This window comes from Megalobrama amblycephala, linkage group LG24 (genome assembly GCF_018812025.1).
Source record: "Megalobrama amblycephala isolate DHTTF-2021 linkage group LG24, ASM1881202v1, whole genome shotgun sequence".
NCBI classification, from domain to species: domain Eukaryota; kingdom Metazoa; phylum Chordata; class Actinopteri; order Cypriniformes; family Xenocyprididae; genus Megalobrama; species Megalobrama amblycephala.
The window spans coordinates 678067-702542 of NC_063067.1; the positions used below are offsets into that span (position 1 = coordinate 678067).

At 35.1% G+C, this 24476-nt stretch overlaps 1 protein-coding gene across 3 annotated transcripts in view; it reads left to right on the forward strand.

The window, feature by feature from the left end:
- Positions 1-3705: 3705 nt before the first annotated feature.
- vdra (vitamin D receptor a) overlaps positions 3706-24476 on the forward strand; it is a 50713-nt gene continuing 29942 nt past the window's right edge. Inside the window, exons 1-2 of one of the 3 annotated variants that reach the window (XM_048179184.1) lie at positions 3706-3821; positions 4090-4149. Coding sequence is in view for 1 of the 3 variants with exons in the window: in XM_048179180.1 (XP_048035137.1) it covers positions 24066-24090 (25 nt within the window). In the remaining 2 variants the exon portion in view is untranslated. Of the gene's footprint in view, positions 3822-4089; positions 4150-23389; positions 24091-24476 lie in introns of those variants that run through there. The other 2 variants (XM_048179182.1, XM_048179180.1) reach the window with 2 other exon arrangements.

Here is a 24476-nt window from a genome sequence, read left to right on the forward strand (position 1 = left end):
TTTGTGCGAGTATATATTTGTGTGTGAGTATATATTTGTGTGTGAGTATATATTTGTGTGAGTGAGAGTATATATTTGTGTGTGAGAGTATATATTTGTGTGTGAGAGTATATATTTGTGTGTATGTGTGAGTATATATGTTTGTGCGAGTATATATTTGTGTGTGAGTATATATTTGTGTGTGAGTATATATTTGTGTGAGTGAGAGTATATATTTGTGTGTGTGTGAGTATATATTTGTGTGTGTGTGAGTATATATTTCTGTGGTGTGAGTATATATTTGTGTGTGTGTGAGTATATTTGTGTATGCGAGTATATATTTGTATGTGTGTGAGTATATGTTTGTGTGAGTATATATTTGTGTGTGTGTGAGTATATTTGTATGTGTGAGTATATTTGTTTGTGCGAGTATATATTTGTGTGAGAGTATATATTTGCGTGTGAGTATATATTTGTGTGAGTATATATTTGTGTGTGAGTATATATTTGTATATATTTGTGTGTGAGTATATATTTCTGAGTATATATTTGTGTGTATGTGTGAGTATATATTTGTGTGTGTGTGAGTATATTTGTTTGTGCGAGTATATATTTGTATGTGTGTGAGTATATATTTGTGTGAGAGTATATATTTGCGTGTGAGTATATATTTGTGTGAGTATATATTTGTGTGTGAGTATATATTTGTATATATTTGTGTGTGAGTATATATTTGTAAGTATATATTTGTGTGTATGTGTGAGTATGTATTTGTGTGTATGTGTGAGTATATGTTTGTGTGTGAGTGAGTATATGTTTGTGTGAGTATATATTTGTGTGTGTGTGAGTATATTTGTATGTGTGAGTATATTTGTGTGTGCGAGTCAGTATATGTTTGTGTGAGTATATATTTGTGTGTGTGAGTATATATTTGTGTGTGAGTGAGTATATATTTGTGTGAGTATATATTTGTGTGTATGTGTGAGTATATATTTGTGTGTGAGTGAGTATATGTTTGTGTGAGTATATATTTGTGTGTATGTGTGAGTATATATTTGTGTGTGTGTGAGTATATTTGTATGTGTGAGTATATTTGTTTGTGCGAGTATATATTTGTATGTGTGTGAGTATATATTTGTGTGAGAGTATATATTTGCGTGTGAGTATATATGTGTGAGAGTATATATTTGCGTGTGAGTATATATTTGTGTGAGAGTATATATTTGTATATATTTGTGTGTGAGTGAGTATATATTTGTGAGTATATATTTGTGTGTGTGAGTATATATTTGTATATATTTGTGTGTGAGTATATATTTGTGTGTATGTGTGAGTATATATTTGTGTGTGTGAGTATATATTTGTGTGAGTATATATTTGTGTGTATGTGTGAGTATATATTTGTGTGTGTGTGAGTATATTTGTATGTGTGAGTATATTTGTTTGTGCGAGTATATATTTGTATGTGTGTGAGTATATATTTGTGTGAGTATATATTTGTGTGTATGTGTGAGTATATATTTGTGTGAGTATATATTTGTGTGTGAGTGAGTATATTTGCGTGTGAGTATATATTTGTGTGAGAGTATATATTTGTATATATTTGTGTGTGAGTGAGTATATTTGTATGTGTGAGTATATTTGTATGTGTGAGTATATTTGTTTGTGCGAGTATATATTTGTATGTGTGTGAGTATATATTTGTGTGTGAGTGAGTATATATTTGTGTGTATGTGTGAGTATATATTTGTGTGTGTGAGTATATATTTGTGTGTGTGAGTATATATTTGTGTGTGAGTGAGTATATATTTGTGTGAGAGTATATATTTGTATATATTTGTGTGTGAGTGAGTATATATTTGTGAGTATATATTTGTGTGTATGTGTGAGTATATATTTGTGTGTGTGTGAGTATATTTGTATGTGTGAGTATATTTGTTTGTGCGAGTATATATTTGTATGTGTGTGAGTACATATTTGCGTGTGTGAGTATATGTTTGTGTGAGTATATATTTGTGTGTGTGTGAGTATATATTTGTGTGTGAGTGAGTATATATTTGTGTGAGTATATATTTGTGTGTATGTGTGAGTATATATTTGTGTGAGTATATATTTGTGTGTGAGTGAGTATATTTGCGTGTGAGTATATATTTGTGTGAGAGTATATATTTGTATATATTTGTGTGTGAGTGAGTATATTTGTATGAGTATATTTGTATGTGTGAGTATATTTGTTTGTGTGAGTATATATTTGTATGTGTGTGAGTATATATTTGTGTGTGAGTGAGTATATATTTGTGTGTGAGTGAGTATATATTTGTGTGTATGTGTGAGTATATATTTGTGTGTATGTGTGAGTATATATTTGTGTGTGAGTGAGTATATATTTGTGTGTGAGTGAGTATATATTTGTATATATTTGTGTGTGAGTGAGTATATATTTGTGAGTATATATTTGTGTGTGTGAGTATATATTTGTGTGTGAGTGAGTATATATTTGTGTGTATGTGTGAGTATATATGTTTGTGCGAGTATATATTTGTGTGTGAGTATATATTTGTGTGAGAGTATATATTTGCGTGTGAGTATATATTTGTGTGAGAGTATATATTTGTGTGTGAGTGAGTATATATTTGTGTGTATGTGTGAGTATATATTTGTGTGTGTGAGTATATATTTGTGTGAGAGTATATATTTGTATATATTTGTGTGTGAGTGAGTATATATTTGTGAGTATATATTTGTGTGTGTGAGTATATATTTGTGTGTGAGTGAGTATATATTTGTGTGTATGTGTGAGTATATATGTTTGTGCGAGTATATATTTGTGTGTGAGTATATATTTGTGTGAGAGTATATATTTGTATATATTTGTGTGTGAGTGAGTATATATTTGTGAGTATATATTTGTGTGTGTGAGTATATATTTGTGTGTGAGTGAGTATATATTTGTGTGTATGTGTGAGTATATATGTTTGTGCGAGTATATATTTGTGTGTGAGTATATATTTGTGTGTGAGTATATATTTGTGTGTGTGTGAGTATATATTTGTGTGTGTGTGAGTATATATTTCTGTGGTGTGAGTATATATTTGTGCGCGTGCGTGTGTGTGTGTGTGTGTGTGAGTGAGAGAGAGAGAGTATAAAACATGATACAATTTACCTTGTTGTTGAATGTCCAAAAATATCAGTTCATATTATTGGTAATATAATAATATCAAATAGTCATATTGATTGGTAAAGGAAATTCCAACAAATTATGCCATACATTTCGATAAAATACACATTTTTGACATCATCCCCTTATTATACTGCAAGAATCACGTTGTTGTTGAAAGACCAACAATATCAGTTTATAGGCCGATCAAATAATAATAATAATATACATAATAATATATATAATAAATTGATTTTACCCCAAAGTGGCATCTCGTTCTCTGTGTCTGACTCCACAGGTCTGCTTTCTGACCTACTTCTGATATTTTTAACTTTTTAAACACAGAATCACTGTGAGGACAGATTGTTTACCTCTTAGCGGCTGAGCAGTGACGTCAGGACACACCCCTACAGGGCAGGGGGCGGTGCCCGCCTTTGCAGTCAGTGGTGCGCCATTCGGCCAATCGGAATCGAGCTGTCACGCTTTTTGCCCAACCAGCGGAGACGGTGTCTCAACGGACGCCTGTGATTGGCGGTCTATATCTATAGATATGCAGGCGGAGGGCGGGGCGAAGTAAAGCTGCTGTCCGTCTCGCGCTGGTTGATCTGGAGAAAGAAGAGCGAGTTTAACTGCGGCCTGCAGCGGATTCACTGGAGGATTATAGAAACAAGTCTGATCAACTCTGGTAAATGATGCTTTCGTGATGTTACAGTGTAGGAAAGTGTGTTAGATCGCTAGATTACCATTTCTGAGCGAATATGTGGCCATGGAGTGCATGTGCGCGCGTGCATGTTAGTGTGCCTGTGTGTGTGTGTGTGTGTGCGCGCGCTTGAATGTGCGACACACAAAACAGCATGATCACACATACATAATCTTATGGAAAACAACACTATTATTTCACATTTATATATATATATATATATATGTGTGTGTGTGTGTGTGTGTTTTAATAGGTAAATCTAAATGTGAAGCTGGCGCGCGTGAACCCAGAGTAAACGGTGATGCCACATCAGGTACAGTCAGTGTTTCTCATCAGCTTTGATTCTTTATGTGTTTTTTAGTTTAACTTACTTTGTTAAATGAACACATCTTCAGTCTTTATTTATAGATCAAGACACAAAGTTTGTGCAGAAAATGTTTTTTTGGGAGTTGTAGTTTCTTTATTAAACTTGGGGAAAATGTGCTATATTATAATATGTAATATTTTAGATGCACACTATAATTAATTAAACTCATTCTGAGTCTGTCTGGAAGAAGGAAATATTTATTTTTATGCACTTTTTTTTTTTGCAAATATAGTTTCTGGAGGCTTTGTGTGTGCTTGTGTGGTCTTCGTTTGGGAAGTACACTCAGGGTCTCCAGAGACCCCAGGCAACAAAATGTAACAAAATAATTTTTTGTTTTTTTTAAACGAATGTAATTTTACTCGGTTTATTAATGTTTTTACTCGACATTTGTGCAGTTTTTGGAGGATTTATCATAGTTTTTAAATGTATATAAATAAATTAAAAAAACATTTTAAATAGGTTTTTATACAAAAACGGCTTTTTATGTAAAATTTTCAAGTAGCTAACTTATTTTTTTCATTACAAAAAAACGCTAAACTTTGACAAAAAGTAGCTTTTATTGTTATAATTGTGATTTCATAATATTGAAACTGAAAATACTTGTGTAAAGACGTCTTTCAGTCAGTCAAACAGCAAATAGTGGAGCTCTGCAGCATCTACTGGATAAAGTGATCATTTTTTACTTTTAAAACTGCATTTTCCAAAAGATGGACAAAAATCTCACACTAAACCATGTCAAATTATCCATGTGATCCCCATGAATGAAAGTTAGAAATGTGGGTCTTTTATAAAGAGAATTTTACATAAAAAGCTGTTTTTGTATAAAAACCTACTCAACAAAATATTTATTTATTTATTTATATAAATTTAAAAGATATGATAAATCCTCCAAAAACTGCACAAATATGAAGTAAAAACATTAATAAACAGAATAAAATTATATTTGTTTTTTTCCTGGAGACCCTGAGTGTTACTTTTGTTTCTACACTAACATAAAAACAAGATATTGCTCCAATTTCTTTTTTTATTTGTAGATCTAGAAAGTGTTAAAAACTGTACAATGTTTCATGTCATTTGGACAAAGAAAACTTTTTTTTTTAAAATTATTTTAGCAAACATCGTTTGGGGTCTAAAAACATAATAATAGCGATCATTACATAATTTATTGGCCTTAATGAAATTTCCAGCCTCTATATAACAATAATCTTAGAGTAACTCCACATGTGGCCTTCAGGATAAATCCGTCTGTTATTAGTGTTATTGAAGGCTCTTCTTTCCTCTTTATTAGTTGGTTTTGCTCTTTTAGACCATGTGAGATGGGATATTCGTCTGAAACTCTTGCCTCGGGCTCAGACGCACCGATGGATCTCAATATGACGAGAAATATGAGCAGGACTTCAAATGTTTGGAGTGTTTTCCGCCAAGCAAACTTGTTCTTTTGTGTCAGTAGGTTTGTGTTTCACTGTGTGAACTAATGCAGCGTCATTGATTTCTGCAGTCTATATAGAGGAGAAGAGCATTTACTTTGTGTTCTCTTGTGAGAGATATAAGAGTATTTATTTAGTAGAAGAGTCAATGTGTAGCAGGTTTTTTCCCTTCTGATGATACGAGATAAACTTTGCCCCGTTTGGCGTCTGTCGTGTTTGTGTTGTGTCAGAGCGCAGCCTTTGCTCCCTGTGATACGAGTCTTTTGTAGTCTAGAAACACGGCCGTGAGCTTTAAACGGCACGCGCGGCGACTGCGGTTCTGTGCGGTTGAACATGCGCCGCACACACCCACGCGCACGAGACTTTTCCAGTTTCAGGAGGTTATTGTGAACGAGACGGATCGTCGGTGATGAGCGTGTCTGTGAACGACAGTCACGATGTGCCTGAGAGGAGGACAGAAAATGGCACCTGTTTGTGCACAGAGACCATCTTGGTATTGACTAATATTAGGATGTTTTAATTACACTCTTTTTTTTAAACTAAAGTTGTCCTTGATTATGATTTGACTGTTTTAACTTCAGTTAGTGCGTAATGTTGCTGTTTGATCATAAACAACATCTGCAAAGTTGCACCACTCAAAGTTCAATGCAAAGGAGATATTTTCTTTTACAGAAATCACCCACAACGATCTTCTTCCTGACATCACAAACCCTCAAATTGACATAATTAATGAGAACACACAACAAAGGGGCCGTGTTATTACGTTACAGTACATAACACAAATGCAATAGTTGAAAATAAACCATACCAGTTCTGTCTTCATGCAGCATATATTCTCTGTAGGATCTTACAGCTGTTCCCACACGAGCCATTTATAGATGATCATAACACAATTTGCTATTCAATGACTTTAAGATCTTTAACTCCACATCAGCAACATAAATTCGCCCACTAACCGTTCAGAAACGTCCTGTTGCATTCGACATGTCGTCACTTCTTCTTGAGTCTCTCCATCATTGTCCGATTTCAGTTTGAACATAAAAGGCTGAACAGTTTCTGACAAATTATTAGAGAGTCTGAGGTAATCGGCGCTGAAGCTCCGCCCTCTTCTTGAGAGCAGCAGCTCATTTGCATTTAAAGGGACACACACAGAAACGGCGTGTTTTTGTGTCACACCTAAATGGAGTCAAATTTGACAAGCTATAATAAATGATCTGTGGGGGATTTTGAGCTGAAACTTCACAAACACAATCTGGAGACACCAGAGACTGATATTACATCTCGTGAAAGGCGCATTATATGAAGTTCTTTTCTACAGATATAGTTCGATTTTTTTCTTTAAAAAGTTTTGAATTTATAATATCGATCATTCCATCATTTATTGGCCATAGTGAAATAAATGACAAATAAATAAATAATTGAAAAAAAGAAGTGAATATTTTATATTTTACTAGCACAATCTGATATTATTAGGATATAGTACTTATGATTAACAGCCGTTAAACAGGATTGCTTTGATTTGTGATTCATTAGCTGCGGTGTTACGGCGATATTGATAATGACTAAACGCTGAGGAAAAATGCTGTGAACCTCAGAAATCAGCATCCAAACGACATTACAGCCTTAATCGGATGCTTTTTGTAAGGGAAATTTATATATAATTAATGCTAGCTGGTGTTATGCCACAGTTAAGGCTGATTTAGCCTCTGCGCCGTAGGCTACGTGTCCGTTTTCAGTTATACTTCTGCGTTGTTGTCCGCGTCGACGTGCAAATGCAGGGAGAGATTCTAGCAGACCAATCACAGCGCTTGTGGTCCACATAGAATTGACGCGTTGTTACATTTTTTCCATTTGTATTGTTGTTTGGTTGTTTATTTACGATAATAGCATTTTGGGGCCCTGAAAACGCAAACTTTTGAAAACTGTGCAAGTTTTGAAGCGCTACGTTTGTCGTCTCCATGTAAAAGTACACAAATGTGAGTTTTGTGAAAAAGATGACGTCATGCGCATGTGTGTTACGAGTGTTCAGTCTAGACTTGTGCCGATATTCGGTAATGCGATATATCGCGATAATGAATATGCACGATATTGTTATCGTGGGTATTTCAAAATACCGTAAATAGTAATTTATTACTAATTATTAATTTTTACAATGCATTTAAGAATACGTTCCCCATCAACCGTATAAAATGCGTCAAAAGAACACGTGCTCAGATGTAAACAAGCCCAAGTTTTTTTGTTATTACAAAAATAGTTCTTAAACCTGTTATACTATGACAACACTTTTTTTGCAACTTATTTCAATACCGTGATAATACCGTATAAAAGCTTCAGCAATTAATCGCAACATGAAAAATTTATACCGTCACATGTTTCTTTACAATGTGACATCGCCATCTACTGGCCTGGCAGCAGAATACAGCGATTTTAGACATTTTGGAGGATCCATGCGAACAGTGATTGTTCTGACAACGTTTGGACGTGAAAAACGTTGTTTTTAGTACATGGTTGTCTTGTAATCGCGCCCTTAACTACGCAAAAACAACAAAACCAGCTCTTTTATTTTATCATTTACCGCTGCACGACAACTTCTTTTCTTTTTAACCTCTTGGATTTTAGTCTGAACTGCAGTTGCTGGAACTGAACGAGAGTAAATTATGAGAGGCTAAACTACTGAAAAACTACCAAACCAGCTCTTTTGATTTTTATTTTATTGTTTTTAAGCAAACCGCTACACATCTTTTTAGTCTCGTGTATTTTAGCTACGAAAGTGCGATTGTTAAACACTGAAGAAAATTGCATTCAAGAGAGACTAAACTACTGAAAGCAGATTTATTTGTTTGTGGGTTTATGGTTTTATTTAGTCTGCTGTATGTTTGTTAAACAAGAAAACGCCATTAGCAACCGAAGTTGTTGTTGAATGCAAAATGAGTGAATTGCCTTCGTGACGTGCTTCTACACTGACCTGATTCTCTGCGTGTGTGTGTGTGTGTGTGTGTGTGTGTGTGTGTGTGTGTGTGTATCTGAATGGAGCATGTGGACCACCCAGACACCATGAGGCCTCCACGTGACACTGCTCAGCGAGATAAAACCGTTTAACGACGAGTTCAGCATTCCCGCACTAATTGCCCCGTGATTGCAGCGAGTGCTCAGTTTTAGCAGCGTGGGTCCTGGAGTCGGTGCGTTTCTAGAGGAGCGTAATGGTTCCCATATGAGTCGGTGCCGTAGTTACCGTGGACTTACAAGAAGTCGTACTTTAATAGTTTGAGCGATTAGTCGTTTCCAGGGGCGATGGAACACAAAGCTGAGGCTGTTAATGCTATCAGATGTTTATAAGTGTCATTAATTGCACATTTACTTGATTAATGGAATCGCTGTTAGTGTAGTGAGATTTTATTTCATTAATTGCTCGTAGTGATCAAACCTCTGACGCGAGGAATAAAGATTCAGTGTTTGTGCTCCAGACATCAATGACTCCTCAAAATTCACCATGAATGGACAAAAAATGTTGGCGAGATTTGCATGGGATTTGATTCTGGTTCACAAGCTCTTAATTCAAGCGCAAATCAGAATCAACTAAACGCTGGATTTTCAAAAGGATGTAAATTTATTAGATGTACGTGGGAACATGGACTTTTCAAGCCCCTAAACATGACGTGAAACAAAACGAACTTGATTGGTTGCTTTACATGTCAATCAAACTTCCTTTTGGGTTTATTTGAAGCTCTGGTGTCATGAGAAATCAAGGCCCCCTCTAGGAATAGGACGCAAGCAGTAATGCCTGATCAAAAGTTATTATCGTGATGTCTTAAGCTGTTTCACTGTTGTATGATGTTTATTACAAACAATATGCTTGAAATATGAAATGAATTCCTGTTTATTGCATGATAAAACATACTGGAAACACAAACATGCCTAAAAATGGATTGGGAAAAAAGGATTGTTCGAGCATACTATGTTTTGTAAAAGTAATTTAATATTAATTTTTATACAATAATAACAGTGTGGTACGGAAGAGGATAAGGGCCAAGCAATAATAAAAAAATAAAACCATCTTGAGATTAAAGTCGTTATGTTTCGAGAAAACATTTCTAGAAAAAAGTCAAAATAAAATGTTGAGAATAAACTTGTTAAATTTTGAGAATCAAGTCGAAATAAAACGTCGAAAAAAACCTGTTAAATTTTGAGAATAAAGTCATTATGTTTTGAGAGGAAAATTTGTTACATTTTGAGAATAAAGTCGAAATAAAATGTCGAAAAAAGTCGTTAAATTTTGAGAATAAAGTCAAAATAAAATGTCGAAAAAAGTCGTTAAATTTTGAGAATAAAGTCGAAATGTTGAGAAAAAATCTTTAAATTTTGAGAATAAAGTCGAAATAAAATGTTGAAAAAAATTTGTTAAATTTTGAGAATAAAGTCGGAAGAAAATCGTTAAATTTTGAGAATAAAGTCGGAAAAAAATCGTTAAATTTTGAGAATAAAGTCGAAATAAAATGTCAAAAAAAAATCGTTTAATTTTGAGAATAAAGTCATGTTTTGAGAAAAAATTTGTTAAATTTTGAGAAAGTCGAAATAAAATGTCGAAATAAAATGTCGAAAAAAATCGTTAAATTTTGAGAATAAAGTCGAAATAAAATGTTGAAGAAAAATTGTTAAAGTTTGAGAATAAAGTCGGAAAAAAATCGTTAAATTTTGAGAATAAAGTCGAAATAAAATGTCGAAAAAAATCGTTAAATTTTTAGAATAAAGTCGAAATAAAATGTTGAAAAAAAAATTGTTAAAGTTTGAGAATAAAGTCGGAAAAAAATCGTTAAATTTTGAGAATAAAGTCGAAATAAAATGTTGAAGAAAAATTGTTAAAGTTTGAGAATAAAGTCGGAAAAAAATCGTTAAATTTTGAGAATAAAGTCGAAATAAAATGTTGAAAAAAAAAATGTTAAAGTTTGAGAATAAAGTCAATAATAATTCTGTTTTTTTAATTATTGCTTGCCCATAATCCTCTTCCATAGTGTGGTATAGTGTATAATATTACTATTATAAATTTTTAATAAATTAATTGTCATGCTAAGTACACACAAACACCATTAATTTGAAACATGTAATTTAATATTGGAAGCAAAAAACACCTAATATAATATAAGTTAGGCTAGGCTAATCGGGTAGATGTACGCTATGTTAGTACGCAAGCTAACTAAAAAAACAATAAATGCTTGATTTCACAACCAAAAAAAAACATAAGACATTAATGGTCATTATAACGCATTTTAAATGATTATAACGTGATTTTGCAGGAATTATAATCACGCGCTAAAAGTCAGTTGAACCAATGGGATCACTCAGGAGACCCGTTTCGGGGACTGGATTTCTCTCCACACCGGCTGCGCGAGACGCTAATCAGACGTTAGTTTGCGTCTAGACGAATGCGTTCGCCGTTGAGCAGGAATGTGAAAGAGATTCCGTGAGTTCTAATGGGAACTCCTCTGCTTTTATAGGAGGAGGGGCTGTTCCGAGAGCTGTCAATCAGCCGTAGACACGCCCCCTCCTCAGCAGAGACTGGAAATGAGGCCACAGCAACAATTCATCAGAGGATGGGACGTTATGGACGGCACAATTTGTACAGATAAAACTGATTGAATTTAATTTTAAATGCCTCTAATTACGTGTTTGTGTGTAAACATTGTTATCATCCGGATTAGAGTGTGTGGATGACCATACGGCGGATATATGATACATTATGATGTTAACCTGAACGTGTTTGGCAGGAATTACATGTTTGATTCGTGTTAGAAAGCTCGGATCAGCACTGAAACAGGAGTTTTGGTCTGTCAGAGGAAGGCAGGGTAGTTTCTCTCTCGCTGTGGTTGTCGTGGGGCCTTGCATCAGGGTACAGCCGAGGGTGGGGCTGCCACGCTCTGATTGGCTGGGTAACCCGAGCCCTGAGCCTCTGATTGGCTGCTGGGTAACAAGCCCCCGTACGGGAGCCCGTCCCCTTCCTGTGTTTGCGCTGCGGGCGTTCACCCCCTCCCCCTCCCACAGGAAGCTGCTGATGTGATGGAATCCACAGGATGTTTCTAAGGGAACATGAGGGTGACGGGATACGGCATGTCTGACCCCATTCAAGAATTTCTCTCCCTCTTTCTTTCCATCTGTTTTTCTGTTTCAGCGTTCATATTTTGTTTCCCTTAGAGACTCAGTTTGGGTCTTTAGAAAAATTCATCATGCTAATGATAGTTTGTGGATCACCACAGTCGTGGGCGTCCGCCAAAACGCCGTATTTATTACGTTAATGTTTCTGCTCTGAAACGATCTGCTTCAAACACTGACAGAAACTTGCGTATTGTCATTATTATATTCTTTTTATTGATTTTATTTGCAAAATTATTTAAAACAAATACATTTTTATATATAAATAAATTAATGAACAATTGAAATAAAAAGTGAGATCTGCTTTAAACTCTAAGAAACTTTAATATTTGTTATATTTTTTTGATGACTATAATCAAAATTAGCATTTATTTTATTTGTAGAATTATTTTATTCATAAAATAAATGAACAATTGAAATATTTAAAAGTTTAAAAAGTAAATATTTATTATTTAATTGATCTGTATCAGTGTTTTTACTCTAAAATGTGAGATCTGCTTCAAACACTGTAAGAAACTAAGAATATTTGTGTATTATTATTAGTAGTAGTAGTATTTTATTATATTCTTTTTATTTTTTGATGAATATCAGTTTTTATCACTTATTTGTATACTGTATTTATTTTAAATAATTGTATAAAAAATAAATGTAATAAAAATAAGTAAGTTTTAAAGTAAAAAAAAAACTTTAAAAATAAAAATAAATGAAAGAAGTTAAATAAATCAACAATTGAAATATTTAAAAATTTTAAAGTAAATATTTATGAAATAATTTCTTTATTGTATTTAATTTTTCTGTATCTGCTTTAAACTGTAAGATTATTATTATTATGATTCATTTTTGATGACAATCGGTAAACATTTTTATTAGCATTTATTTGTTTATTTGTAAAATTTTCGTATCTTTCAAATAAATTAAATAATTCAGATTTTTAAAAATAAGTTAAATTAATATTATTTAATAATTTAATAATAATAATAATAATAATAATAATAAACACTCAGAAACCATAATACTTCACAGATCCACTCGTTCAGATCATTTAATTCAATTATTCTATTGTGTTGTGTAATGCTGAATGAAGCGTGTGTGTGTGTGTGTGTGCGTGTGTGTGTGTGTGTGTGTGTGTGTGTGTGTGTGTGGATCAGCTACTGTAACCTCACCAGTGACTGAGATTGGAGATGCGGTTGAACTCTGATTTGTGATTCCGGTTTAAATGCAGCTGAAATGATATAAGAGGGAAAAACTGATAATTTCACAGGTAAAATCATGGTAATACTCTGGTACTTTGAAGGAAGAGTACTATATGAATTTGGGAATCATTTAGTGTCATGATAAATGTTAAAATTTGACTGAACAGTTGATTCTTATCAGTATAATCGACTCCAAAGTTCGTGTTGTGACAGAAATGAAAGCAAACAGACAGGAAGAACACGGTGACCTTTAGCCCACATCAGCGCTCACACCGTGACGGATATTATTAGCGTTATTATTTATACGCATTTCCCCCCTGAAGCTTGATGTTATTATGGTGAAATGAAGGTTCATATCTGCACATGCGCAGTAACAGACGCAGGTCTGCAGTTTAAAGCGATCGTCCGTCAGGTCGGAGTGTTTCCCGACGGCTTCATCACAGGAAGTGAAAGTGACTGGAGAGGAAACTCCACAGCTGTTCCTCTCTCTCGATAAACTCATTAAGACTCTGTTACTCTGACTGTTATTCAGACACTAAACCCTGAAACAGGAAATGCACAAGCGTGTGACTTTACCACAGGAACTCGAGCGTTATCATTATATATTGAACTGTTGGGTGTGATGCATTAAGTAATTAATTGGCTTACTGTGATTAACTGTAAATACTGTGGTCAGGTCAAGAATAATTGATATAATTTTATGATGTTTATTTGAAAGAATTGTGGTTGTTGTCGATGAGGGATTTAGAGAGTAATTAGTAATGCAATTAGTTTACAGTAATCTAATTAATTACTTAGGGTAACTGAACCAACACTGATATTAAATAATAATATATATTAATTATTATCATTTCAAAATTTGAACCCAAAATAAAGTGATTGTTTTCCACTAAAATATTTTTAAAAGATTGATTTTACTTAAGAATCAAAATGCCGTACGTTTGTTTTCAGAGAATGTGATCTTGAATAATGTTTTCTAAAGAATAAACCTCAAATTACATTGTTTGATTTATGAAGTTTATGCAAAACAAAAATATTATTTGTCAGTGGGAAAAAGACAAAATAAAAAAATAGTCAAAAAAACTTATGTAGTTGTTCTTGTTTTAAACCATAAATCTAATCAATTTAATTACTTAGTTTCTATTAAAAACCAAAGCCCAGGGTTTATTTTTATTATTTATTCTGGGTTTAAACCATAAATCTTACAAAATTATTTTAATTCCAAGTTTCTTTCTTACAACAAATATTCAAATATTTTAAGCTTTATTAAATGAATATATTCTCTTGCATGTCTTAATCTTGTGCAGTTTTGCTTATCAAGTAAATTAATCTTAGGATGATTTATAAATGTATAGATTATATATTTATATATTATGGAAAACAAGAATAAAATGCTGAATAAGAACATGATTTTGCAGTGCAGTAACTCGACTCGCTAAAAGCAGCAAAAACAGTTTATGTAATGGTGAATGTCAGCGATAACGATCATAAATAATTCAGAATTGCAGTTTGTGATGCAAAAAACACAAGTATTATCCGAGACATGACGGCGCTGGAGAAGCGCAGCATTAGACGGAGAGATCGTCTGAATGGATGAAGGAGCGTCGCTGGGAAGCTCTTGTTTTCCCGGTGTGTGGCGGAGCGTCCACAGGAGGGACTGTAGGAGGAGACGTGTTTATACACACTGAAATTACTCCAACACGGATCTGACCGAGACCTTAACCCCTTCCTCTCTCTCTGAAACGAGGATAGTGTGACCATTAAAACTCAAATTAAAAGCAGTGCATATGTAATATATATAATATATAATGACAAAAGGGTCATTTTATTTTTGTCCAAAGGTCTTAATAATAATAATAATAATAATAATAAAAAAACACAGATATGACATCCAAAGTATGTAACGTAGTACAACTAGATCTCTTTTATTGAATCCAGAAGGTTTTAATTATATTTTTGCTACATATAAATGTATTTTAAAGATTTTGAAGTGTCAAAAGGTCATTCGGTTTAACCGTCCAACCGTTCATTTGTGATTAAAATATCTTAAAATGTAATAAATGTATATATTTTTTATTCTGGCATGATTTTATAACATCATATATCAACATAGTGCAAAATGGTGTTAAAATTATGTGTAGAAGTCGTTGCTTTGTTATGAGAAATAATGTGCGGAAAAATGAATTTCATTGATGTCATTCGGAGTAACCGATATAAAGGGACCGTTTTGGATCAAATCATGTGGTCAATATCATGTGACATCATTCAGACCACATGGTCATGAAGCAAAGTAACTAACTCTCTCTTAACTATTTGATAAATTCATGTTTTCTTGATCATACGCATGAAACATCAGGTCATTCGGTGCAACCGCTATAAAACATGGAAAATGTTGGAATATTTTAAAAACTTGTACTAAATATAAAATGTTTGATTGTTCTTTTTCTAGATATCAGCCTGTTAGCATTGTTTGAAAATATCATCATTCGGTAAAACCGAAATTTTGGTTAAACTGAATGACTTTTTAGTGACAAATTTTGTCCATCTTGTAAAAAAATGACAAAAGCAGTGATAATTGATTATAAAAACCACATAATCTCATTGTTAACATTTAATAAACCTTCAAAATTAATTATATCTCCATCGTTTTTTTTTTTTTTTTTACACTTTTAAAAACCTTATTTGTCAATGACCCATATATACTGTATTATATATTATATATATATGAAATGTCATTAATTGGCTATATTAAAGGGTTAGTTCACCCAAAAATGAAAATGATGTCATTAATGACTCACCCTCATGTCGATCCAAACCCGTCAGACCTCCGTTCATCTTCAGAACACAGTTTAAGATATTTTAGATTTAGTCCGAGAGCTTTCTGTCCCTCCATTGAAAATGTATGTACTGTATACTGTCCATGTCCAGAAAGGTAATAAAAACATCATCAAAGTAGTCCATGTGACATCAGTGGGTCAGTTAGAAGTTTTTGAAGCATCGAAAATACATTTTGGTCCAAAAATAACAAAAACTACGACTTTATTCAGCATTGTCTTCTCTTCCGGAATCCTTTGATTCCATTGAATCCTTTCATCTGTCGCGTTGGTAATGCACTTTTACGTCGCCGTGGTTTTTTTGGCGATTTGGACATCCGCGACATGCACACTTACACACCATTTTAAAAAATATAGCAATACCAAAATACAAACAATGTAGAATAGCTTGAATACAGCGTGTGTCTCATCTTTGACATATTATGTAGCTTGTAACTGTAATTCCCACCCCTGTCCAGTAGGTGGTGAGTGCGCTCTAGTGTGGCAGCAGAGCGCGAGTTCAGTCTCCATAATAGAATGAAAATGATGTGCTTGATTACACACAGACGAGCACCCTAGTTTAAGTCAATTTTATAATAATAAAGTTACTTATGCTTACTTACATAATTGAGTTTTGTTATTTTTCTTGCTGACTATACGTTTATGGTCAACGAATGAGGTATAATGTTATGTGACATTGTTTGCAACACTGATTAACTGACGCGATACAGATTTCAGTAAGCTACTGTATCTTTCAACATATTTTTTTATTTTCATTCACGTTTATTTAGTTCTGTACAGTATTAAAGAGGAAAGGATGATCGCATTCGCTCACAATCCGTGACGAGTTCAAGATGAAAACTGTAAAGTGACGCAGTCTTTGATCAACTTTCTTTCATAATATAAATAAATGCATAGCCTGTGCCTATTTGCTTATCCTGTAAGTTCGTGAATAAAAATGAAAATGTGGACGAAATCAGAAGCTATTAATGTCTTATCTTTAAAATATAAAAATTAAAATGACGGGTAATTGATTATGATGGATTTTTTTTACGATCCTGTTCATCAAAATCACGGCGAAACGCAAGTCTAACGCAACCTCTGATTTTATACATATATATAAACCAAACCCCGCCCCCTTTCAGACCCCACCACTGCAACACCGGCGGTTGTTGGTGATTTACCACTGCGGTAGTAAAAATTTGCCACCGTCACCGCCCTAGCGGTAATGCACCAGTAAGCTGGATGCCAGCCGCCGTTGAAGAAGAAGCGGAGTCGTGAACACGGATTGACAACAGACCCGGAAGGAGAAGACAATGCTGAATAAAGTCGTAGTTTTTGTTATTTTTGGACCAAAATGTATTTTTGATGCTTCAAAAACTTCTAACTAACCCACTGATGTCACATGGACTACTTTGATGATGTTTTTATTACCTTTCTGGACATGGACAGTATACCGTACATACATTTTCAATGGAGGGACAGAAAGCTCTCGGACTAAATCTAAAATATCTTAATTTGTGTTCTGAAGATGAACGGAGGTCTGACGGGTTTGGATCGACATGAGGGCGAGTCATTAATGACATCATTTTCATTTTTGGGTGAACTAACCCTTTAATGTAATTTAAATTCTCTGTAATGACTGAAGTGTTAAATTAAAGGTGCCCAAGAATGCTTTTTTACAAGATGTAATATAAGTCTAAGGTGTCCCCTGAATGTGTCTGTGAAGTTTCAGCTCAAAATACCCCATAGATTTTTTTTAAATTAATTTTTTTAACTGCCTATTTTGGGGCATCATTAACTATGCACTGATTTTTTTCAGCGCGCCGCCCCTTTAAATCGCGTGCCCCCTGCCTCACGAGCTCTCGATTATATTACAGCACATTTACAAAGTTCACACAGCTAATATAACCCTCAAATGGATCTTTACAAGATGTTCGTCATGCATACTGTGTGCATACATCGAATCATGTGAGTAAAGTATTTATTTTGATGTTTATATTTGATTCTGAATGAATTTGAGGCTGTGCTCCGTGGCTAACGGCTAATGCTACACTGTTGGAGAGATTTATATAGAATGAAGTTGTGTTTATGAATTATACAGACTGCAATAGTTTAAAAATGAAAATAGCGACGGCTCTTGTCTCCGTGAATACAGTAATAAACGATGGTAACTTTAACCACATTTAACAGTACATTAGCAACATGCTAACGAAACATTTAGAAAGACAGTTTACAAATATGACTAAAAATATCATGTTATCATGGATCATGTCAGTTATTATTGCTCCATCTCCATTTTTCGCTGTTGTTCTTGCTTACCTAGTCTGATGATTCAGCTGTGCACAGATCCAGACGTTAAATGCCTTTCATAATGTTGGGAACATGGGCTGGCATATGCAAATATTGGGGGCGTATATATTAATTATCCCGACTGTTACGTAACAGTCGGTGTTATGTTGAGATTCGCCTGTTTTCCTGAAGTCTTTTAAACAAATGAGATTTATATAAGAAGGAGGAAACAATGGAGTTTGAAACTCAATGTATGTCTTTTCCATGTACTGAACTCTTGTTATTCAACTATGCCAAGATAAATTCAAATTTTGAATCTAGGGCACCTTTAATGTTTAATATAAGTTAACAGCAGTACAGCAAAATACAAACATATAAAAATGTTAATATTTCCGCAGTACCTTCTAAAAATAGACTTCATTTTCTTTAAACACAGTATAATTTCAATGTTTTTGTGGGATCCACATGTTCCTGATCGCAGTTTCCACGGATGTGTAAAAGATTTCAGCCATATTTTCTTTGCTTTTATTTGGTTTAAGTTATGTGATCAAATTACAACAGAAGCTTTTTTTGGCCTGAACGTGTGACCTCAGAATTATTTTAGCGTTACTGTGCGCTTTCTCTTCTTAGCCCGGAGTGAAAGTGTCGGTCTGATGGTGCTCTGTGGCGCGTCTCATCTGTCCCGTGTTTATTCTGCAGTGGTTTAAAGCGGTTTTATCGCCGGCGGATTGAATTAGAGGCTTCTGATCTAATTAGGACCAAAAGCTCCGAGATCAACAAGAGTTTGTGCTTCAAATCCAGAGCGTAACCCTCGGGATCGGGGCCACCCGGCTCCGCACAGGTGTCTAGACGGGGAAGAAGTTTGTCATCTCGTGGCAGTTGTTATTGTGATGCGCAGCTGCAGATCCAGCGCCTCCATTAGTCTGAGCTCGAGGAGTGGAGAGTTTCCATATTTGACTTGATGTACGGTACATCCAATCACGATGCTTAAATTGAAATTTATGTAACATTTCTGTCCATTTGGATTACAGTTTTCACATAAACAAACTTGATGTCATTCATAAGTGAAAGGAGTCATTATGAATCTCCTGATCTTTTGCTTTGAGCATTTATTCATTTGGATTATTCAGAAGTAGGCATTAAACCCAGTTAGTCTTCATCAAGTGGACTGACGGATGAGAGATCGAAATGCTTGAAAAGAAAAATCCATGGCTGTTAAACGATCGAGCCTCTTGAGAGCTCGTAAACAGACGGAAGCCGTTTGTGTGAACTGAGATCCAATATACTGTTTCACAACCTGTGCTGTCTAACTGTTTACATTCCCAAACTGACCGAGCTGGGCATTTTGACATGTTGTGTGTATTTTACCATTTAAGCACAAAACGACACAGAAAAGAACTTAATTTGATACGGTTTTATGTGCGCGTCACTTATACAGTGCTGTTGGTGTGAGCGCAAAACCTGCGGGAGTAAGATGATGTGAAATGCCAGCGCTGTTCAACCGGAGCGAGTGAGACGAGTGAGTGACAGGAGGCGGGGCTGAGTCAAACTGTAAATTCACTGTGGGAAAGAAGAGAGAGTAAAGTGTGCAGCTGGAGTTGGTGTATTGAAAACATCAATATTTTTGAAAACACTATAAGAACCAGCAGCAAATCCCCGAAGCACTGGCCGAGATGAAGCTGTTCTCAGCGGGTACTCGAGCTCTGAACGGCCGCTGACGGCTGGAGCTCACATCTCCGAAAACAAATTGTAAAATAGTTGCTATGATTTTAAATATGAGTCACATTTTTCAGGTCTAAACGACTACATTATCACCTAAAAAACCTTAAAACTACAGTTCGTGGTACAACAAGTGTAGTATTTGTAAAAATGACGGTGGATTTGCTCATCTGCACACATGAACGTATGAGTACTCGCGCTCATCCCTAGTGGAAACTGATGCATTTTACTTTTCAGGATTCTTTGAATATAAAAAGTTCAAAAGAACAGCATTTATTTTGCAAATTGAAATCTTTTGTAACATTATGAATCAATTATTATAAGTTTAACGTTTATTGCCGTTTGCACAGGTGCTTTACAGTACAGGTACACTGGAATTCTTGTGCGTTTTTAAAGGGTTAGTTCACCCAAAAATGAAATTTCTATCATTAATTACTCTCCCTCATGTCGTTCCACACCCGTAAGACCTTCGTTCATCTTCAGAACACAAATTAAGATATTTTTGTTGAAATCCGATGGCTCAGTGAGGCCTGAGCAATGACATTTCCTCTCTCAAGATCCATTAATGTACTAAAACATATTTAAATCAGTTCATGTGAGTACAGTGGTTCAATATTAATACTAGATAAAAAAAAGTTTGTTGAGACAAACTTTAAGTTGGCTTGAAAAAGCTATTCCAGAAAGTTTGAAGTAGTTTTAAAAGTTTTGAAGTTTGAAAGTTTAAGTTTTAGTTTAGTAGTTTTGATAGATTTAGTTTGATAGATAGTTAGTCAGGGTACTCAAGGCGGTTACTAGGGTGTTATGTGGTTGCTAGGGTACTCAGGGTGGTTGCTAGGGTGTTGCTATGCGGTTGCTAAGGTACTCGGGGTGGTTGCTAAGGTGTTGCTCTGCAGTTTCTAGGGTACTCAGGGTGGTTGCTAAGGTGTTGCTATGCGGTTGCTAGGGTACTTGGGTGGTTGCTAAGGTGCTGCTATGCGGTTGCTAAGGTACTCAGGGTGGTTGCTAGGGTGTTGCTATGTGGTTGCTAAGGTACTCGGGTTGGTTGCTAAGGTGTTGCTGTGCGGTTACTAGGGTGTTGATATGCAGTTGGTAGGGTACTCAGGGTGGTTGCTATATTTTCATAACGCTCCGAAGCTTCCTGAAGCAGTGTTTTGAAATCGGCCATCACTAAATAAGTCGTTATTTTGTTTTTTTGGCGCACCAAAAATATTCTCGTGGCTTTATAATATTAATAATGAACCACTGTACTCACATGAACTGATTTAAATATGTTTTTAGTGCATTAATGGATCTTGAGAGAGGAAATGTCATTGCTGGCTATGCAGGCCTCACTGAGCCATCGGATTTCATCAAAAATATCTTCAATTTGTGTTCTGAAGATGAATGAAGGTCTTACGGGTGTGGAACGACATGAGGGTGAGTAATTAATAACATTATTTTCATTTTGGGTGAACTAACCCTTTAAGACAGCTTTTGTAAAACAAAGGTAAAATAATTTTAAAAGAAAAGTAGGAGCAGCAAACATTTTCAAAAGTGCAAAAAAGAGACGCTAGCCATGAATATAGCATGTGATGGTGATTATAATACTTGTGGACTTTAGCTGTGAGTCTGTGGTCTCGTACATGATTTACCAGTGAATCAGATTAAAGAGCGACTGATGTTCTGTGAAGTTTCAGGGGTCGTCGTGACTCTGCTTTAACGATGAGTAAACAGAGCAGTTGCGGTCGAGGTTTGAACAGGACAGGACGTTCTCGGCTGCAGTTTTGGCTGAAACTCTGAGCTCTGCTCTCTCGAGCGCTCTCGTCCCGTTCACACCCTCAGCGAGAGCGCGTTTCATCGCCGTCGAATATGAGAACATATTTGGAGGTTTTTCTGCAGGTTTGGGCAAAATTAAAAGGTAGAAGATTTGGTGATTCATGGGTTTTAGTGTGTGGGCGTCCATGAGCGATTAGTGGCCTTGATGATGTCACTGGAAAAGGAAAGTCGTTTGCAGTGACGAGCGCTGATGATTGGCTCTCGGTTTAGTTTCAGTCTTTCTCTTTTCCTCCCTCTTTCAGTGGTAAAAACATCAATTAGCGCTGCGGGGAAACGGGTTGCCATGACAACGGAAGCTGTGTTTGCCAAGGACAGTGAAGTCCATCCTTCATGCACCAAAATGTTGTTTTTGTCCGGAAAGCTGATAAAATTGTTTTGCTTTAATCAAGTGTAGATGATAAAATCAAGATGGAAAGTGGCGTACTCGTGCAGACGTTAATGTGAGTGTTTGAGAGCTTCTCTGCTGCTTCGGGCGACTGATTCACAGTTAATTCACTGCATAATTTCATGTTTTTGAAGGATGGCAACAGTAACCAAGGTGAGCGCAGCTGAAGGGTTAAACGCAGGACTCAGGATGGGTTTTGTTCATCCGGTCAGTTCTGGTTTGTACTCGCCCTGCCGACGTTTTCACTGGCTCAAGCACAAATTAATGATTAAATTAGAATTTTTAAAATGTTTAGTTTTACCAATATTGTCGTTTAACTAGTTTGTTCATAAGCTAATTTCCTAGGTTTTCTTTACGAAAAGGAAAATCGTTTTCAACAAAACGAAAGTGTGTAATGTTACATAAACACTCAATTAATTGGAAAAATGACTTGTGATTGAAATATAGATTTTATATAGTTCATTTTTGAATGTAGCCTGGTGGTGATATGAAATGAATGAACAAACAAACAAAAAAAATAATTTTTAATACATTCAATTTACTTTTATTTTAAATTTACATTACACGCATATAACAATAAATAAATAACTACAAAATAAGTATATGTGTTCATGCATATTATCCCTGCAAATAAATTTATATTTATTTTATTTTATTTTTGTACACTCATAAAAACATCACATATTTTTATTTATTTATTTTATTTGTTTTTATATTTTATTTTTGAATGCATAACTGGTGGTGATATAAACAAACAAATGAATAAGATGTATTAAATAAATATTGTGTAAAATGGTTTATTTGTGTGTGTATATATAACAATAATAATAATAACAATAATAATAATAATAAAATTAAAAGAATAATAATAATGAATATATAACAATAAATATAAGTAATACAATTGAAACAATAATGAATTTAATAATAATACACATATAACACTAAATAAATACATAAATAAGTATATGTATACATACAATATTTTATTTTATTAATATTATTATTTTTTATATATAATATATATTTTTTTTGTTGTACACATATAAATATATTGCTTAGAAACACACACATTACACTTTTCTTTTTTTCTTTTATTTTTGAATGTATCCTGGTGGTGATAAACAAACAAACAAACAAACAAACAAACAAATATTATGTGAAGTGGTTATTGTTTTTCAATCCATTCCTGAAGATTCTTCCTCCACGGGTCTCGACAGCCTCGTTTCTGCAGAAGTTTACATGGTAAAGTGTGTGTTTTTGGCGTCACTCTTCACACTGATATACACACACACACACACACACACACACACACACACACACACACACACACACACACACACACACACACACACACACACACACACACACACACACACACACACACACACACACACACACACGCACACACGCACACGCACACACGCGCGTCTGCGGGGTTAAATAAGGTCCTCTTGTGCTGCTTCAGAGCCGGAACACCGAGGGCCGATCCGTGAGGAATTCTGTCTGTCCTATAAATATCTGAGTGTGTGTGTAGGGTGTGTCTCCGTCTGTCAGCCGGTCCAGCCGCGTGTTTCTGTGCCGAACGGCCGTGTTTTCCTGTTTCGAGCGGCGAAGGTGCCACCAGACCTCCGTCATTCCAGCGCTGAAGTGTTGATGTTGGCTGTCAGCGCGCGCTCCTGATGGCTCTGATTAAACGTGGGAGCTCTTAAATTCCCGGCCGGATCATTTGTATTCTGCGGTCGTGTGTGGAGTTAAAGATTTTCTCTTTGATATGAATAAGCTTCTGTTCCAGGCCGAGTATCCGTGGCGGCTCCGGGAAGATTATTTACGAGCCGAGAGTTTTAACGAGACCCGTTTTCCAGCGCTGGAGTGGGCCGTTCGCTCGGACGCTTTTAGCACGGCCCAGTTTCTGTAAGCCGATCCGCTGCACGAGGGTTTCTCTGCGCTCTCTAGAACATTCCCGTGTCATGTGGAGTTTTCCAGCCCGTGTAGAAGAGCGACGGCCGACACGCACGTGATGCTGTGAGCTGCTGCACCATAATACACCTTCATCATCTTAATCATCATCATCATGAAGTCTGGAGTGAAGCACTCATGTTAGTGGAGCAGATCCCAAACTATCCTACATGTTCCTGAAGTTTTGTGCTCATGATATTCCCTAATGTTCTGACTGGATCTTCTGTTCCAGCTGCGTGTTCTTCTGCACGATTCCCTCAGATAAACCCAAATGTCCTCGTGGTTTAGTGCGACTATCAGAACTCGAAGGCTGCAGTTTGATAAAATATTTTAATAATTTAGTTTCAGACTCACGCAGCTCGTGATTCAGATTGTAACTCTACACTTTACTGTAAAATAAAAGTATTGTTATATTGTTTTCCTAAATGTTTTTTTTTTTTTTTTTTTTTTTTTTTTTTTTTAACAATGAAATATTACAATATGTCTTATTTAATGTTGTACTATGTAGTAGTAGTAGTAGTAGAAG